The sequence below is a fragment of the Prenolepis imparis genome, unplaced genomic scaffold (assembly GCF_030444845.1).
Source record: "Prenolepis imparis isolate NDT839.2.m4 unplaced genomic scaffold, iyPreImpa1.0 SCAF_9, whole genome shotgun sequence".
Lineage (NCBI taxonomy): Eukaryota > Metazoa > Arthropoda > Insecta > Hymenoptera > Formicidae > Prenolepis > Prenolepis imparis.
In genome coordinates, this window is record NW_028141167.1 from 9,233,298 (window position 1) to 9,254,437 (window position 21,140).

Below are 21,140 nucleotides of genomic sequence, written 5' to 3' on the forward strand. Positions count from 1 at the left end.
CAAAGAACCCTCTACAGCCCGACCAAAAACTGTTCATGCGATCGATATCCGCAGAGCGCGATACTCGATACGCCTCGAAGAAGCTGAACGCGGTAGGAAGCTGTAATCAGCCACGGAAATATAAAAGCAAATATTGCAATGAGCTCGTATTTCAGATCCGGCAAAATTATTAGATCCACAAATTAACATACGACGTTCTGTTCTTCTCTTCCTTTTCCTTTCTTTTGAAAAATTCGTGACGGAGTCTAAAATTATCATACAATTAAACGTAATGAATATTTATATCTAATAAAGTATCAGATCGATCGCGGAAAGAGTTTCGTCTATCTGATGTAAAAAAGTTATATCGGAAAAAAAAATAAAAATAAAGTTTTCTATCAATATCCAATATTTCTATCTTCTTATAGATTGAGTAAACTTTGCACTGATTTAAGAATCCTTAAACGCCATATCGCTTCCGCGCCTTAGGCGCCGTTCACAACGTCCAACCATGGATAATCAATAAAATTCTTCATCTCTCTCTTTCTCACTCTTGGCGTCGCGGCGGCCTGTTAAATTGCGCGTCGATCTTCGAGATATTCCAGAAGAAACGACGGAAAAAAGAAACATTCGCGCGCCACCAGCCGAGAGCCGTTTATTTAAAAGATGAATCGTTTAAATCGAGTCTCTCTTTCAAAAACTTCCTTCCCCAGCACAAGAATTAAAGGCTTAACTTTTCAAATAAACCGTTCATTAATTTCAAGCCATTCAATAAGAGTTAATCGAAAGTTAATAAAATTCGTATTAAATTGATATGAAATGTTCTCCTTTAATGTAAGATTTTTTGCTCGCAGTTTTTTGTGTGCGCGTGATTTTATCATTTAACAGCGTGTCGTGCGCGCGTTACAAAGTGCCCTCATTTATTAGCGCGCGTTCTAAATACAGCGCATCGATATTCGAAGAGAATGCTCGTGTAAAAAGGGATGATCAAAGGAGAGATAAAAAATTATTTACATCCCGAGTTATATGAAAAAAAAAAGTTAAATCGTTGTAATCACAGCGTGTATACGTTTCTGACGTTTCGTTTAAATGCATGACTTTTAGGTAAAAACCTGATTTTAAATATGTTCATAATAGCTTTCTTTGATATTAATACAATTTTGCGAAATTACTTACATCTAATTGTAAGTAAAATATTATTCTAAGATTCATTAATTCATTATAAAACTGAACTTAAAAATAAATAAAAATTCATTGAAACGAATTTATTTAAAAATTAAATTTTATTTTGAAGACCATTGTGTCATTCGCGTTTTCCTTTATTTCATACGAATTATATATAACTAAATTTCTGTTTAATTACTTCAAGATTTTTAACAGATATTCGGCCCGATTTTGTTTCTTTTATCATTTCTAGAAATAAAAATTAAAGATACATAATCGCGCGGATAATCAGAAATAAATATTCGTTATTGCTGCAATTAACGTTGCAATATAATTAGGGTATAAATCAGTTGTTACGATTTAAGCGTAATACATCAAAAAGAGAAATCCGCGAAATAAAAGGATGAAGCCCCCTCCTTCTCTCGCTCGCTTTCCAATATACATATAATTTCTAAAGCGTCAGATAATTCTTGTCTTTCGCAAGATTAGATACCGACGTGGGAATTCGCGCGCGCGTGCCCACGCACGCGTGCGTGCGATTCGCATCACACATTCACAATCAAAGAGATACGCCCCCGCGTGCTGCACCGGATATCTAATCGTTAATAAGCAACGTAAACCGATCTCTCCTGTGGCGTAAAGAAACGGAAACGTCTCGTCGCGCATCATCTTAGGTATATCGCCAAGTTAATCACACGCGAATCGGATTTAAGTAAGGCGATAATAATCATCGATCGAGAATTCGCGCAAATCGTAATAATGCGAAGACATCCTCGGTGAGAGAGATTCGTTTAATTAAAAGCCACAAAATCTTTTTATAGGTTTAATATATTTGCGGATGAAAAGATTTTTTGACAGAATGCGCGCACATTTATTATTATTATTATTATTCACATTTTCCTGCGATTTTTTAAAATTCGCGTGCATGTGCGAATCTGCAAAAAATCGGATAAGTTGGAGAAAATGAGGCGGCCGTTTCCGGGGTACAAACGGGCGGAAATGGACGAGTGTGGATTACCATAAGGAGACAATGCGAGAGATGCGAGCGGAGCGGGAGCGTTCGAGCGCGCCTCCTTCTCGCCGGAAGCTCTTTTTCCGCGCCGGAACCTATCCAGGTCGACGAGAGGCGTTTTTCGTTCTCACCGCTCGCCGATCGCCACCGATTTTCCTCGGCGATTTCCCGCCGCGCGCTCTCCCGAGTGAAACGTGGGAGGTCGTGGCGGCAATGTGCAATGTGATGCAACCGCCGGTGTGCATCACCATTGGAAACTCGAGACCGTCGGCGATGGTGTATATAGGTGCTAGAGAAACCGGAATTCTTGAAAATTTAAAGATACCAGAAAGCATACGGGGGAGAAATCCTATCCTCTTGATATACGCTTAATATTTCGCAATTAAGTATATGTATAATCTGAAAGTTTGGTCAATTTCAGAATTTTGAATAAAATGTCGCGAATATCTCTAAAATATTATTTTAATAATAAGATCTTATAAAGGTAGAAAAAGAAAATAAAGAAGAGGAAGAAAAAAAATATTAATAGAACGATAATACTTCCCGGAATGCTGACAAAAAGCTACACAAAGGTATTCCATTTCCGGTTAAAATCAGCAATCGTAAACGTTTCCCGTTACGTGAATTGAACACGTTGAATACCATGAAAAATATCCAAACATTAACATAACAACGGTTACGTGCGTATGGCGTTAGAGAGAGTGGGCGGCTGTATCGTAATAATGCAGCATTAATACTAATCGATGAAAGACGCATGGATTCGTTATATTCCCTTCTAGCAAAATCGCGAAAATTTATCGATCGATTGTATTTAAATCGCGGCACGACGATGATATCATTTGTAGAAGAAACGCCTCGTTTGCAAAATTGTTTAAATTTTTCAATACTAGTCGCTATAATAAAAAAGAGAGTAAAATTGTTTTCTTAAATATTTTAAAAATTATTAAATGTGATAATCCATAATTATAGTAATAATGAAAAAATCCTTTATATACATTTTTACATTAATTTGTATATCAAAGATCATAAATTTTATCTTGTTCCGACTACATATAATATTCTATATTTATGATCGTCGTTGAGCATAGAATAGATCATTTTATTATGTTCGAAAAAGAAAAGATTATGTTAAGGATGAAAATAATGAAATAAATAAATTAATATAAAGATTTTGTTAAGGTAGAAATATAAATTTATTATATCGAAGAACTTGTGCGTTGCGCGTATAAAGATCTGAAAAAACAAAATACACGTTGGAATTTCTGAATTAATGTAAAAACGAGGAAATTGAGCTATATCGGAAATGTCGATTAATTATTAGGGTCAGCCTTAATAATGGAGTAAATATCGCGAACTCAGGGATATACAGGGGAGAGTTTCCTTGCGAATATATCCTAAGAGAACATCGGTTCTTCTACACGAGGACTTGTTGACTCAGAAGGAAGACAAAGGATTTTCGCGAGTAAAAGGGAGAAGTAAAATTAGTTTGCGGAGAACTTAGATCAAACCGTCAAACGCGAACTCGACATGTAACCGACCCTGTGTGCAATTAAAACCACCGTAATTCGAGTCTCGAAGAAAAGCTCAGCTTGCGAATCCAAGAGCGAAGATGGGAGGGGACGAAGAAAAGTCGAAAAAATTATCATCAATCACAACTTTCTTAATGAAGAAAAGCTTTTTCTCTCTTTTTAATGCTTCATATTTTACATATATTTAGAATATAATATTTTATACGAGATATTACAAAATAATATTTAAACGAAGATATTCCATATCATCAAATTAGATCAAATATTCTGTACATTTCCGGAACCAAATAAATCTTGATTTAGCATTCCTCTTTATTAAAAAAAAAAAAAAGTAACAGACAGAGATTATATAATTCAAAAATCAGAAGATTCAAGTTTCGTTTCGTTTAATCCTCGCGATAGTCGTTAATCGTCGTAATCCATTACATACGTGCGTGTACATAATGATAACCGCAGCGGGGTCTGAAATTTTTTCCCCGCCCATATCGTTTTTCCCGATGCGCGATACGGGCGGACACAAATGATCGAGAGAATGCCGCACATGCGGGCCTTCTTTTCTTTCGTGTACATATACGTGCATATTACGTGTCTCCTCCACGCGCGGTAAAACGCGTGTTGTTAATGCGTAATCGAACCCACACGTCGTTCCAAACGGATGCGATCGCCTCTATACGCCTTTCCCCGTGAATCAAACCGACCGTAATATCGCGCAGACGAGCGAGATTCCATTTAAAAATTCCACATTTCCCGCGTTTTTCCTCCAAATCTATGAAAATTTGTCGTATTAATCGCGAAAAGATTCACTTTCTCCCGTGCATCTCGAAACAGTATAAAAAATTACAATGTCACTATCGTACAAATCATCGAAACAAACAAGATAGTTCAATAATATATATATTAAAAGAAAATAATATATGTTGTGTATATATCAAGTTTAATACATTTTCGATATTAATTAATTTTATGCATTACCTGTGCATTTATTATGGTAATATGAATTACTGATATTAATTAACTCGATCATAATATCATATATCATTGTATTATATTATCATAATATACATATTAAATATAAAATGACGTATTGTGTGTGTACACATGTGATTTCTAAATAATGATTATAATATCACGAGACACGGAGCAATTGAGAGACGACGGATATGGCAGAAATTAAGAACGAGCGCGCAAATTAGGAGGATAATCGCGGACAGGCGGCATATCGTATTCGCACGACAATGTTGCACGAGGAAGTTGCAGTTATCAGTTACACGCGACATTGTAAACGTACGATGGGCGGCGGCGGTCGCAGCCGCTCTCTGCTAATGGCGCACTATCGACGTATCAATGGCGCGCTGCGGTGTGCGCATTAATAATCCATATAATTACCATCGAGCCCATCGAGCAAACTCATCCCGGGCGCTCGCCATGGCGTATTCATGGCGTTCATCGTCCGACCGTCATTCGCCCGTCCGCCCGCCCCATCTCGGATGGAAATCGTGTGGTTTTGATTTTTCTACCTGATATTAATCAAGCAGAACCGAAACTAACATCACGATAAACGATTAAAAAATCCATAGTCCGTAATTGTAAAAGTGTGAAAAAAATAAAGATAGGATAGTTTCTTAGCGATCTCTCTGCTAATTTTTTAATTGAGCGTATTCTATATTTCTCTTTCTTTAATTCAGGATATCAATTTTAATTATTAAGATTTGAAGCATAATAATATAAGAGCATATAAGGAAAAAAATATATATACAACATAAAAAGAGAGAAATATATATGTGTAAAAAATTGGATGAAGGTTGTATTTGATAACGTAATTGCGCGATGAAAATTTGCAATATAGATACTGACAATCATCCTTTTCGGCCCCTACGATATCATTTGTACCGCGGTCGTTGATTTCCATGTTCGTGGCTGCGCAAGCTAATCGCGAGTCGCTCCTTAATTAGAAATTAGGCGGCCACATACTGCGCGCCCCGAACTTTGGCGTTGGGGCGCCGAGCTGAATTTTTCATGCGGACGAAATTAGAATCGATCGCCAGCTGCGGGGGGTCGCGGAATTAAATCGCGGGGACACGGCAGAGCGAGATCGGTGAGGGGAGGAAGGGAGATAAAAAGTCGTCGGTATAAAGACCCATCGGATGGATATTCCGCAGTCGCGCAATGTTCGTTCCGATTATTTATTTGCCGTCAATTAATGTCGCAGCTCTCGCAGCGAGAAAATTTATCGATCCGTGACCGCCGAATTTTGTTTATTAATTTCTTCATTTATTTGTCTATTTATCGACGGATTTATGATAACATTTATCTCCCTGGTTATCCATTTGTTTATTGACGAATTTATCTATTTATTTATTTGTCTATTTACACGCTTTTATATAGTAACTAATCGACTAGTCAATTTATTTTTACTTTTTACACTGCGTATGTTTACTTTTATTTTGTTTATTCATTCATTTATTCGTATAAAAAAAAGCTTCTCTCGTTAAGGCTGAATAATTTCAGTTCATTATAAGAAATATCTTATTAAGCGTTACAATTCTAAAGGGGGGGATTAGAACGAGCAGTAGCAAAAAGAAGGAAGAAGAAAATAGAAAAGTAGAGAAAGAACGAGGGCAATCGCGAGGCCATAATAGCTGCGCCAATTGCTAATAATGATTTACGTAATTACGAAGGGGTTCGATATGCGACAGAGCGCGAACAGAAGTTGCCGGAAAAAGGCAGAAAGCGGGATAGAAGAGATGAAGGAGAACGTAAAAGGGCTGAGCTATCGTTCTCGTTGTCTCGATCGAGATTAACTCTGAACGATCCTGTTCCTTTAAGGACCCAACGATCGATCGATCGATTGATCGCTTGATCATGAATCAGAACGGCTTGCGAGGAGACGAGTAATCCTGTAGGAATTTCGCGCCCTGACTATCGCAAAAAGTTTCCTGTTTCGCCGTCGACCGGAAAACTATCTCGTAACGTCTACTCCACGTGAAGAATTCTTTTCGCAAGACGATCTTCTTGTAAAATGCAATTTTCTTACGTCAGTGCGAAATATTTTTGAGAAAATAAGAAATGCTTTTTCGCGGAATCTCTCTCTCTCTCTCTCTCTCTCTCTTAATCTTTTAATAAAAATTTTAAAAAATCTTGATAAACATATATGCGGAGAAAAATAATGTGAAAAGGGGAAAGAATAAGCTTTGTCAGAAAACGTAGATTTTGTCGAACGGCAATTACTCGAAATAGCGCGAAGAAGTTTCTTCTCTCTGACAAATTCTCTTGCCGGAGGGACGGTTCGAAGAGGAATCGTGACCGGCGCGAGTTTTAATTGCTCGACGATTAAAAGTTTCCGCATCGTTCGAGACACTCGTTGATTCGAGAGATCGAGCGTTGCGTGATAGAGCGACTCTTCCGCTAGAGTCTAGAAAAATTTACAGAAAGAGTAGAAGAAGCAACCTTACATTGTAAACTCGCGCAAGACAAAAAAATAATTTAAAAGTTTCAGATTAAATCAACTTAATCAATTAAATTTTCTTGTTTTTTTTAAAGTTATTTTCGTTTCAACTACAAAAAAAATTACGTATTAAAATCTCGATCAATAATTTCAAGAATCGAGTATCGTGAAAATTTGACAAGATTAAAAAAAAATACCTCGATCGTCGATAGAAGAATTTACCTGTCCAGAATCTCTGTACAGAGATTTATCTTGCGCGTGTTCTCGAATCTCGAATACGAGTGTTTAAAAAAAGGATACATCTCTTGGAAGAAGTCCAGATGCGGCGGCTGAAGGATGTCCAGCGCGGAAAGTACCTGCAAAAAGAAAAGAAACGGAAGCGATTGAGTATCTCGTCCTTTGACTGGACGAGAAAAAAGGAGAGAGAGATAGCGCAATCGATCCCGTTTTCTCGTGCAAAATTGCGTCGGAATCTAGCAGCCGGAAGCTGTGAGGGGAAGGACGATGCGCGATCCTCGGGGAAATAAAACGCGGAAATTTCCTGTACGTTCACTACATGACTTACATAAGAGAGAAAAAGAGGATCTAATGTTCGTTCAAATATATTTGATGCCAAATCGTACCTATATAATTTGTTTACGACAAAGCATGCATAAAACAAGAATATTACTTGTTAATTAGTTATATTATTTATTATTAGTGATTATTAATAGTGATTATTTAATTAAATAATTTCTGTAAAATATGCCCATATATTTAGATAATTATGAAAGTTTGAAAATTTAATTTTAATCTTATAAAACTAGAACAACACACAAGCACGCGCTACGCGCGCGCCCCATTCTTCGGTTTTATATTATAAAAAGAATGACATTTAAAAAAAAATAATATAAAAGTTTATTTAAACTCAATTAATATTTTTTGACAAAAATCAGCTGATTAAAGCGGTAATTTGCTAATTATATTTTTAAATAAAAATGTTATAGAAATTAAAATAATAACGTTTTTTAAAAACATTATTATTTTAAAATTTAATTAGTAAATTAACGCTTTAATCAGCTGATTTCTGACAAAAATGATTAATATATATATAATATTTAGATAATATGTTTTATAATGCTTTAAATTCGATTAATATGTTTTAATAGTTATCAGCTGATTTCTGTCAAAAATATTAATCGAATTTAAAGAATTATAACATATTTAAAACATTATTACTTTAATTTTATACCAAATTATTATTTTAAAAATTAATTAGCAAATTGACGCTTTAATCAGTTGATATCTGTCAAAAAATATTAATAAAGTAAAAATTTGCTAACTAACTTTAAAAATAATAATATATTATAAAAATTAAAATAGAAATATATGTTGTACATAAATTACGTAAATTAGCGCAATAGAAATGTAAGAGAAAGCATTTCAATATATAATATTTGTAATATATAACATTTGCAGAATTATATATGAAGTAATGAATTATTCATTTAATATTTGTATTTGTACTTTGTTTCAGAAAATCCTAGGAGAAACATTCCGTCCTGCCGATATCGCCGATTATGGACACACGCAATCTCTTTTCGCAGCGCGAAGGGAGTGTCGAATCTATAATAGCAACGAACGAACGTCTCGATCTATCCATTGGATTACGCGGTCGGGCATCTCGCGATTATTTAAAATCGGCGTTCGTTGCTTCGCGAGTTCGAGTGTTTGTCGCGAGACGATTCTCCAAACACGTATTTCGCGCAATTAATGATAAATATCACGGGTACCTGCCGCGTGTGATAAGCCGAGAGTGTCGAATTTAGCGACGAACGAACGTCTCGATCTACCCATTGGATTACGCGATCGGGCATCCGCGATTATTTAAAATCGGCGTTCGTTGCTTCGCGAGTTCGAGTGTTTGTCGCGAGACGGTTCTCCAAACACGTATTTCGCGCAATTAATGATAAATATCACGGGTACCTGCCGCGTGTGATAAGCCGAGAGTGTCGAATTTAGCGACGAACGAACGTCTCGATCTACCCATTGGATTACGCGGTCGGGCATCCGCGATTATTTAAAATCGGCGTTCGTTGCTTCGCGAGTTCGAGTGTTTGTCGCGAGACGGTTCTCCAAACACGTATTTCGCGCAATTAATGATAAATATCACGGGTACCTGCCGCGTGTGATAAGCCGAGAGTGTCGAATTTAGCGACGAACGAACGTCTCGATCTACCCATTGGATTACGCGGTCGGGCATCCGCGATTATTTAAAATCGGCGTTTGTCGCATCGCGAGTTCGAGTGTGTCGTGAGACGTTTCTCCAAACACGTATTTCGCGCAATTAATGATAAATATCACGGGTACCTGCCGCGTGTGATAAGCCGAGAGTGTCGAATTTAGCGACGAACGAACGTCTCGATCTACCCATTGGATTACGCGGTCGGGCATCCGCGATTATTTAAAATCGGCGTTTGTCGCATCGCGAGTTCGAGTGTGTCGTGAGACGTTTCTCCAAACACGTATTTCGCGCAGTTTGTGATAAGTGTTGCGGATATCTATCAACATCGCGGGATAGATGGCGAGAAGGCGATGCATCGACCGGTGAGTCTATTAATTATATATTTTATTCATTTAATATTTTTTTATATGTTTAACTATTAATATTGCGAGAAATTAAATAGACATATAGGCATAAACCTAATTAAATATCGACAATTAAAATCTCTCTAATGTCTTAAAATCGCGCGAATATATACAGAAATATCAAATTGAACAACGGACAATTATCTATTATTCCCCTCTCCTCCCTCATTAAATTACGCGTGCGCGCATCTTGCGATTATTTATAATCGGTGTCTATCTTTCTAAAAAAAAGGCATGTTAAGTCGATTCTTGCAAGTATTTTTCTTTTTCGCGATGTTGTTTAGCTGTCTCGATTTGCATTGTGCATTATATTCGTATTAGTATCGAGAGACTGTCATTCCGAGGGTTAGTAGTTTGACAGTTTATTCAAAATAAAATAAAATAAAAATAATATGTTTTAAATAATAGGTTATAATACTTTAAACTCGATTAATATTTCTGATAGTTATCAGCTGATTTCTGTCAAGAAATATATTAATCGCGGATAAGGTATTATAATATATTATTTACAACAATTACTATTTTAATATTTTTTACATATTATTATTTTAAAATTTAATTAGCAAATTAACGTTTTAATCAGCTAATTTTTGTAAAAAATATTAAAATAGTAATAAGTTGTAAATAATATGTTATAATATTTTAAATTCGATTAATATTTTTTGACAGAAATCAGCTGATAACTGTCAAAGACATTTAACGAGTTTAAAGTATTATATAACATATTATTTAAAATTTAAAACATTATTCTCTTATTTAATTTAATTTTAAACAAACTGTCAAACTGCTAACCCTCGCGATGACAGTCTCTCGATGCTATAAATATAACATACAACGCAAATCGAGGTAGCTAATTAACATCGCGAAAAAAAGGCAACAATACTTGCGAGAATCGACTTAACATACCTTTTTAGAGAGGAAAAAGACACAAAAAATTATATATATACAATTTTTCATAGTAAGCGAAGTTAAATGTAAATAATTATATAAAAAAATATGTAATAATTATTCAATAATTCCAATAACAACAATATATATATAATCAGACAATTATTATAAAATCTTCAAAAGCTACGCGTAGAAATCCAATATATATTCTTTATCTATATGTATAAAAGAATCGCGTCTCTCTTTTTATTTTATTTTTCATCCGCCGTTTTTCCGTTACAGGATACTTTCCTGTCTCTGTTATGTTACCATGTTCACATCGATCATACTTTTGATACTGACGCAATAAATAATACCACTTACGTTATCGTGTTTGAAGAAGCAAAGCATTTTCAGTTCCCTGAAGACTCGCTTGCTGCTTACGAGACTTTGAAAGACGTTCGGCAGTTTTTTTAAGGCTACTCTCCTGCCATCCCTTGGATCCGTGACAGCCCTGAAATTCACACAGAAACAATACAAAAATTAATATTTTCGTCCTCTCTCATTCGCAAAAAAACAAGATATATTTTGCCAGAAATTAAAAAAAATACGTTTCTATTTATTATATTTGTGCATTGATAACACAAGTTCATACAAAAGAAATGCTATAAAATTTCCATCGCGTAATTTCATCACAGCTATTGAGCATAAATTTTTAAAACGATAAATCTCGATTTTTCTTTCCCTTTAACTTAATTTTATTCCTTCTTTTTATTTTATTATTCTTTATCGCCGCTACTGTTCTCTATTTTATTATGTTTCATAAAATACAAAAAATATATCTTATAAAAAGATTGTAAAAAGAACATCCGCACACACATAAAACAAGAAGAGAAAAAAGTCACAAGATGATTACAACGATTTTACATCTCGTCTTAAGTTTATAATACATCTCGAAGTCTCTTTTTGAGATTAAAGTAAATCTATCATTAAGGAAAAAAGAGCGGGAGACAAATCGATTTCATTTTTAATTTCGCGATAGAGAGGAAGGATGGGAGGGAGGGGTTATTGGAGAATGATCGACTAAATAATGCCGGAAGCTTGCATCTGGAAACACGAATGAGAGATGACGTGACCGTCCCTGTCCTCCCCTCGTTAGTCTCTCCCAGTCTCTTCTAGGCCAGTTCCGAGAATAATTATTATCCCTGTAATTAGTCCGTTTACGGCTACAGGTTCGATTTCATTGTCGAGTGTTGTCGTTACCGCAAACCGACGATTTCGATTTACGAGAATCAGAGGAGCAGAGAGAGAGAGAGAGAGAGAGAGAGAGAGAGAGAAAGAGAGAGAATCCCCGATGCGCGACCGAAATCCCATTTTCGGTCGTCGCCATGTGTTATACCGTCTGCCCAGACAGATAAAATAATTCCTCGTTTTTGAATGAGAGGAAGCAGGAGATGGAGGAGGAGGAAAATGAGTTTTCGATCTGTGACGATCGCGTGATATATTGATATAAAAAGTACATAACAGAGATGTTTAGATAAATATAAATACATTTATAAATATAAAAAAAAAATATCGATGTATTTATGTTTATTTTTATCAAATTAGCGATCATAATATATGTACTTGTGATCGATAAGAAAAATCCTATAAGTTTAGAAATTAAATGAGAAAATAAAATTATACGAAATTAGAGTAAAATCGTGCGTGCAGCAATCCTATATATTTCACTATTTTATTTATTATATAACTACTTTATTAATAACTCTTTATAATCATTATTTTATCATTATTATTAATTAATTTTTATACATTATTACTATAATTATATTCAGCGATTTATTTATTTTTGATTGCATTTGTAACTGGTTTTACGTAAGGTGAACGAGAACGAAAAATCTCGTACGTACTAATCGGGTTGCAATCGTTAGCTTCGTTATAGCTTGCTAAATTCATTTGTTCGCGCGAGACGGTTGACTCTCCTGTAGAGTCCTGCAACACATTCTCAACAATTCTGTGTGTGTGTGAGCCGAAAAAAAAAAATAAACGACGGTTAAAACGAACCCATTATCTCGAGTGTGTCGCCTTTTTGAGCGCCACTCATATATGTTTTCAACCAGTCGGATCCGTTCATTTGCGCCATCGTATGATTTTTATGGTCGAATCAAAGAAGAATACAATTATGAAAATTCTTGCATTTACATAATTTTCTAACTTGTCCGACAAACGAAGGCAATATAGCATATATGTATATAGATAAATAGATAAATTTATTTTGAAAAAGCTTTTTTAAGGAACATCAATTAAATACAATTAAAAGCATAAAACGTACAAAAAGCAAAATATAAAGATAATTCTTATTGCTAATAAAAAAAAGCAAAACAAAGAATAACAAAGAGATTTATGAATTATATTTATTGACAATGTTATTAATTTAATTTACTTGATTTATTGTTTTTAAATTCTAATTATATTCGACAATAATCTGACATAGAATTTACAATTTTCGGTTTAACTAAAAACATTTAAAAAATTAAAATTTTAGAAAAAAAGAGGATGAAGATAATAAAAGTGATATTTCTCGAATAAATGATAAGATTAAAATTTCTTCGTTAATGAAACGTCGTCTCTAAAATTCAGCGTGTATTTGCCGAAAATTATAACTATTTTTTAGTATATTGTCCCCGATTGATTCGCGAAAATTAGCGTTAATTACGAGGGCGTTAATTAATTACATCATCGAGCTTCTTCGAATAGTAGAATCAACAAAAGGAGAGAAAGAAGGAAAGAGAGGGAGGAAAAAAGAGGTGAACGAGCCGTCGCGAACCGACGAGAGATTAAGGTCGATCCACGAAGCCGAGCGAGTCACGAACGTAGAAAGGTACGACGACCTTCGAAAAGGGTCAACGCACCCGCCGCGGTGCGCCGAGCGTAGTAAACGGAAGTGAAGTCACGAATTTCGGAGCGGAACGACCGTGAAATGATGCGACGCGCGGATGAATGGGAGGGGAGGGGATGAGGAAAGCAACTCGCCCCCGGGGACCCACTGTCGCGGTTTAGGCTATGTTTATTCATTCGAAATCCGGCGACGAGCCGACGACGGAACCGCTTCTGTACACACACATGTGTACCACGCACTCGCCGGTGGACTCGCCGCCGGAAGTTCGAGGGGTTATTGCTAAAACAGGCATGTCTGCCTCAGGTGAGAAATAAACTGCAAATATAGTGTGTCGAATGATCACTATATATGTGTGTGTGTATATATATATATAATCTTGAAAGAAATTGTGCTAAACTCGCGAATTATGAGGCACTCTGTATATCGCGGATTGTTTCGAAAAGAGAAAGTATTCCGAAAATAGAATTGCTTACAGAAAAAAAAACAATTAAATTTTATATATTAAAAATTAATTGGCGAATGTATTTTACAGATGCATAACAATTCACTCAAAGATACATAGATCATTTTTTTTTACTTTTGTGCTTTCTGAGTTTCTTTCAACGATACCATAAATATGTCGTGAAATTTTTCTAAGGGTGTCGTTGATCGGTTTACTGACCGATAACGAAACTAACGACTTTGAGGTCTAATTGGGGTGTTGGTTTTCATGTCTCGTCACCTTCGTTGACGACAAATTTCTTCGTTATTTGAGAGAGCTCTTTGTTAGAAGAAGTCGTTGAACGAAGAATCTCACGAATGATTCACTTGGGGTACCGGGGAATGTTAAAAATATCATCGTCGTCGGCGTTCTTTTGTTCAGAAACAAATAGCGAATGATTGTTCGCGCGATCTTTCGCAAACCAAGACTGTTATCGCAACTGATAATATATCCTTTGTCATATATCGTACACCGATCTTATGAGCTCACGTAAGTAAGAGTATAAAAAAGCAAACGTTTCAGTTTTACGCTTTCATTTGAAGGCATTCGGAAAAGCTCTCGATGTTTTTCTGGATGTTATGTTACATTTGCCGTTGCGCGAATGCACCAGGAAACGTGTACAAAAACCGAAACAATGCTATGTTACACGTATCAGTATCAGACCGATTTTATTTTATCGCCCATGACCTCTCTTATGCAAACAAATAAAAAATAGAATCACGGTTCGGTGCACAATCAAATAAATTAATTTGTTGAGTGAAAAGAAGAGGAATAGAGAGAAAGAATTTTTTTGAACCTGAATATTTGACTCCGATGAATTTGACCCATCGGATATTTTAAATAGCATTAATGCGAATTTAAATATCACATGCGATCATTTGTGACATCGACATTTTTGCGCGATTTTTTCTCGAAACGCAAGCATCACATTTGATGATAATTAAAAATGTTAAGAATAATTAGAATCAAATTATCAGACGAAAATGGATGTATATATTACAAAAAAATATATTAAAATATATATTAGAAACATAATACACACATTTCATAAATAATAAAGTATAAAATAATAAGTATATAGATATATATATAACTTTATATTTTATTTTATATTATTCTATATTTTATTTATGCAATTTTATATTCATATATTATTCAGCTAATTTCACACTCTCTTGCGGTCTCTTTTTTTAGTAAATTTATAAAAATTAATAAAAATTATTTAATTTTATTAATCGCAAAAAATTATATTCGAAGATTATTTCGAGATTTTTATTAAAAATTAAATAATTAATAAATAAAGTTTGTATATCGAGATGGTTTGTGGAACTAGAGGATTTATTATTAAAAATTGCAAACCGATCGAGTAATATACGTATTTTGGTTGAAATTCGACAAAGAATTTTCGCGGCGAAGAGAAAGCGTACAACTTCTGGGATATCCTGCACTTTAAAAAACGGCAGATGTTCCGCAGGGGGGCCATCCAAAACCGGGCCTGAATGTGATCCACGTGGTACCACAGGCACCTTGACGAACATACGGTCAATGGATTGCTTTTGTGCGCACAAGGTGTCCCAGAATAGAGGAAAAATTTCGACCTCACTCACAACAAAGTATATTTCTAATAATTAATCTTTAAACAAGAAAATTTCTAGAGAATATCTCGATAATTAAATCTTAGATTAAAATTTGCTAAGAGAAATTTTATTGTATTCGATTGAACAAACGATGGTGGAACAAGTCACAAAGAACAAGTAGTCAAAGTTCTTTGTGCATTTCAAAAGCTTTTCATAGTTTATAATGTGAAAGGTATCAGTGATATTTTCGTTCTCGAACTCTCTGGGGAAATTGCTTCTAAAAAATAGTACTCCGCTATATATGTATTTATTACCCGCTATTAATTCTGGAACATCCTTTAGAGAATACGGTGAAAGAGGAGAGACGTTTCGTCCGTCAATCTAGCATCTGGCGTCGGATCATTCTCGAAAATTGCGGTCTCCGCATCGCGTAACTTTACAGTTTCGAAGAAGCTTGTATCGTATCATCGGGCGAGTCGCGCAACTGCGCGACGCTGAAAAGACGCACGTAGCTGCAATTTGCGAACGGCCGCCGACCGAATGCCGCATAATTACGACGTTTCCTGGGGAAAGCTCGCGTGCAACGCGTGCATCTCACAACAAAAGCGGAGTTTCGAGGGAAAATTAGCGCAACAGAGATGTGCGTTTTCTATTGCTAAGAATTAAAAAAAAAATAATATAAAAGAAGAGCTCAAAGGATTCGTAAGCGATAATCTCGAGCGATATCTCTCGTGTATCGAAATCTAGAAAGAAAAGAAAGAAGATTTTGAGGGGAACCATGTTAAATCATATTAAATATATTGCAGATATCACATCTCGAGAAAATTAGTTTTAAATAAAATTATAAGATACAACTTTATTGTGTGAATCAATTCTTATCGATTTTCTTATGAGAATCTCAATTTTAATTTTTTCTCCATTATCAAGCAATTATTTGAATTACCAAATACGCGATATATCTTCGTACAAATTTTAAACGTAACAAAAATAAAAAGATGTCCTTTCGCGAGAGGCTCGCGAGAAACGTCCGGTGCATTTTGCCGCTGTATTTCTTCAACAGAGTTCGAGCTCGAGATCGTTTCTTTCGCGGATCACACTCATTATGTCTCGGCCTGCCGAATATTATTATTTTAAATGGGTGAAGAAAAGGATGTTCCTCCGAAGCCGCGTGTGCGCGACAGGTAAAAAGCGAGCAAAAGCAAAAGGAAGGGGAGAAGATTATCGATTTCTTGCACGCATGCCAATTGCCGTCTACACACGAACGGGCAAGGAGCAAAATCTCTAGATCTTTTCAAAAATCTAAAAAAAATATTAAAAAAACATCGGGCTATATCTATAAATAATCGACTAGGATTACGATAAACAAATATTATGGAAATTAAATTTAAATATGTATTTCACATTTAGCGCCTTACTAAAGTCTTAAGTTGTAAATTAAAGTAAATATCAAGACTTCATAACAAAAATTATATTAAAATGACCTATGCATTAAAAATGTATTTATCGTAGAAATCTTAATTATTTAAAACTATATTGTAACAAGAATTTGTCAATTAATGATATCAAAGAAAGTATGATCGAATAATTGTGAAAAATCTCTAGAAAATTTAAATTTTTCTAAAGAAGTTACAGATATTGTCGAGCGTAAAATTTTCTCGAATTTAAGGAGTCGATTTTAGTCGATAAAAATTGCACCATGCAAGACTGATACCATTAGATTCGATTCACAGAAGGTTGTAGGAAAAACGCTGTTAGGGCTTGCAAAAACACGAGCAATTGCCATCTCTCCGCATCTCTCGTGCGCGCGCGAAACCGACAGCTGCTGTCGGCGGGTTCACCTGCAACAGCACCTGCGCACGTTCGGTGTGTACTCACCTGCGTCTCGCAAGTGACCCGCGGCGAGTGCGTAACCAGAGTAACGACTACGAAGAGAGAGAACGGAGTACGAGCACGTTTAATAATATCGCACTTCCGGCTCCGCGTATATTGAGATAGGTCATAAAGGCGCCGAAGATACGGTAAAGGTCGCCGTTGGGTGCATCGGATTAACGTAAGTGTGTAACACAATGCGTAACGCATAATCGACCGACGGGAATAATCGGTTGCTACGAGTCGTTGTGCGTCGTTTGGCGAAATTTATCGTTCATTGATCCTTTTACGTATTATGCACTTGTGTAAATTGGCGTGCAATAATGTTCACGATACGTCGCCCCGCTCATTATGAATTATTATATCGTGCGTTGCACTTGATAAAAATACATGTATAAAAAGATTTACGTAAAAAAGATTAGCGAAAAGTAAATCAATGTTAAGAAAAATGAATGGAAGTAATAAAAGCAAAATATAAAAATTATATTGAAATATAAACAAACAAAAATGAAAATATATATAATAAAAAAATTAAAAGGATAATTTCAAATAGAAATTTATTTAAATATCGAGTCAAAGCATTTTACACAAATAAAGAAGAAGAGTTGATTTGTTAAAATATTTTTTAAGAAAAGTAAAATCTTAAGTGGGGTGTGCATTTAATTTTATTCTAACTTTAATAAATTAAACTATATATTTAAGCTCTCTATTAATTTTGTCTGCATGCTAAAAAAGTGCCGACGCGTACTCATTGATCATCGCGAACGCAACCCGGGGAATCGCAATGTAAAAATACGCGAGAAAAATAAGTAAGAAACTCCTTGAGAAAATCCCAAAACACGTTGATATGCGGAGCAAACTTTAGCGATGCGGTCTTTATTTCGCCATAGTCGAACAGACAGCCATAAATCAGCTGAAACGCAGCTTCTTGTTTCGCGATCGCCGCCGGCAAAAGCTCGTCGTGAAACTATACGCGCCGCGATGGTTCTTTGCATCAAACCGAATGCGCTTCTCAGCTTCACTCTGAACAATATTTCCCTCATCGCGGTGAGCTTGCACAAGCGAGGGAATACTATGAAGAACGTCGCGGTGTTGAGAAAAGAGAAAGAACCGACAACCTGCCTATCTGTTTATGAGATTTTTTTTCTTGCTTTTTACGAATATTTTCACTGAAGTTTACAGTTCTCGCGATCGCTTTTAAATAAATAGATATATCGCAAAAAATTGCCTTGGCATTTTATTTGTGTGTTCAACAATTTTATTTACATATTAAATTTTAATTATATGATATATCTATTGTCAGGAAGCTCTTCTTTATTTAATTTACGTTTAATTATATACTTATTATATCAGTTAAATCAACTTAAGTTAGACTGTATTTTATATTAATCACACATTAAATGACAAATACCTATATATTTCAATCTGATTGCATTGAATTTATTCGTAATAATCTTATATTATCATTTATAACTTCTAATTTTATAATTTCCAAATTATCATTTTCAAAAATTGTTTACTTCTGAATGTTTTTATAAATCGCAATCGCTTATAGTTGCAAATATACGCAATGTTGTGCAATGCAATCAGATGAAAGAGATCTCTCGAAAATATCTCACATTACTCGAAGATTTCCACGAGTTTCACGGAATCGATCCGTTGAATTAGCGTCGGCGTAAGTGCCGGGATGTATTTACGCTCGCAAGCTCAAGCGGACGCGAAAGTTCCGTCCAACTAGTTTGAATTTAACAAGGAGAAACCGCGGCGCGCTTCGGACGACGACGTGTCGTGGGACTTTGCGAGAAACAGAGAGAACGTGTGCGTAATTATCCCGTGATAGGTTCCCGGCTCAAAGTTAGTCGCAGAGAGAAGTATGTAGTTCGTTCTCTCAATGAGATACATATATCGCGCGTGCTTTGGCTCGCTCGTGGGAAATCTAGCGGAAGTGAAAAATGTGCGGTACACGACATGGAAAACACTTCCTATTCGTCACCATGGAAAATACTTTCTATTAATTTTTAGTGACTATGTCCAGTTTATTGATGGATTAGTGAGGCAGAATTTGTCCAACTTTCATATTAATGCTTTAGCATTGTCACAAATCGTATTTTATTTGATATTTATTCGATTTGATATTTTTTTTCACTATAATAATCGCTCGTTTAAAATATATTTGTCTCTTATTCAATTAGTAATTGACTTGATAAATTTCTATGCAACGCTTTTTCTGATTTTTCTGTTAATTGAATGATTGCAATATCAATATTTTATCGAAAACTATGAAAAAAGTTTTTTTATTAATTTTACTTTATTATTATTTTATTTTTATAAATTCTGTTTTTCTTTTGTATTTTCTGTACATAAAAAAAAGAGTATACTCCATTAACTAAATTTTCATTCAGCAATCTTATTTCCCGTTTGACGTATTTTTTCTCTAATTTTTTATTATTAGCGTAGTTTTATCGCGAATTTTTATTCAAATAAATTTTTATTCGTGAAAATTCGTTCACTTAATATGTATTTTAAGAGAGCCAGTTTTCCCCGCGATATATATATATTTGACGCACAATTTCTGGCATCAGAATCTCTTCTAAAATTTTGCGAAGGAAATTTCGGAGTTTCACGGTTCGTTTCCGCTTCGATTTTCCATTCTCCGCTTCCGGCGGTGGATCAATTGATACCGTGGGGTTTCGACGGGGGCCACGGGTGAAACGTGACCCGGGATCCTCGGCGAGAAAACTGCTATGGGGGGAACACGCTCATCTCCGCTTCGCAGCACCTTGTCGAGGAAAACGACGCAAAGGTAGAGAGAAAGGGAGAAAAAGAGAGAGAGAGAGAAAAAGAGACGAACGCGGTGGCAAAGAGAGAAAGAGAAGATCCGTGGAGCGAAACCGGATGGAACGCCCGGTATATCTAGATGATTCGCCTGCATGCTTCGCTCGGTGCCCTTACGAAACCGGATAGCAGCCCTCCGCACAGAGATAACTGATCTCTACATGCTTCGTTTCCACGAACCACCACCACGCTTGCGCTCTGTTGTTTTACCTATTGCTGTTAAATGTACGTCATTATCATTTAAACGTCTCATGTGTGTCAGCTTAAATATTTAAGACTATACTTTCTACGAAGTCATCGTGTGCAACGATGATAGTAAATTTAATCGTACAAATACACGCTCGCGAACACTTTAAACATTGTAGATTTTCTCCGCGATTCTATCGCGTATTTCAGTATAATTTAACTTGTTCTTTCTCGAGATAAATCCTCCTACATACACGTTTATGTATTTTATTTCTAATTCTTTCATAGATTTTTACGCATTGCATTAAAAGAATGTTTCTTTCGATCAATCAAGTCTCGAACTCGAATACATTGAACACTACGCGAACAATAGTGTATTCTAAACACATTTGTATGTAAAAAGGAAATTCACAACTGGTCATTATCAAAATGTATAAGGAGCGAAGTAGCAACATTCTATTTCCATTGTATGTAGAAGCATTGTGTGTGCCAGGTTAAGGGTCAACTCTTCGAATCCTAAGTTTGTTTTCCAAGCAACTTTGAAACTGACTGTTCCCGAAATAGAATTCCCCAAAAATATGGCCCTTTTTTCAAATCGCTGAAGCAGAAGAAAGAAAGTAGCGACGTTGTACATTTCATAGGGAGGCAATCGATAGGATTCGAGGTCGA

The 21,140-nt window shown here is 35.5% G+C and overlaps 2 protein-coding genes across 2 annotated transcripts in view; one reads left to right on the forward strand and one right to left on the reverse strand.

Moving 5' to 3' along the window:
• Positions 1-11,136, reverse strand: part of Nmo (serine/threonine-protein kinase nemo) — a 49,762-nt gene extending 38,626 nt beyond the window's left edge. Inside the window, exons 1-2 of the mRNA XM_083045516.1 lie at positions 11,009-11,136; positions 7,430-7,485 (exon numbers count right to left, since the gene is read on the reverse strand). Of these exons, the coding sequence (XP_082901642.1) occupies positions 7,430-7,485; positions 11,009-11,035 (83 nt within the window). The 5' untranslated portion in view covers positions 11,036-11,136. The remainder of the gene's footprint in view (positions 1-7,429; positions 7,486-11,008) is intronic.
• Positions 1-21,140, forward strand: part of LOC145940402 (uncharacterized) — a 111,392-nt gene that overhangs the window by 59,963 nt on the left and 30,289 nt on the right. The window contains exon 8 of the mRNA XM_083045520.1: positions 8,646-9,715. Coding sequence (XP_082901646.1) covers positions 8,646-8,882 — 237 coding nt within the window. The 3' untranslated portion in view covers positions 8,883-9,715. The remainder of the gene's footprint in view (positions 1-8,645; positions 9,716-21,140) is intronic.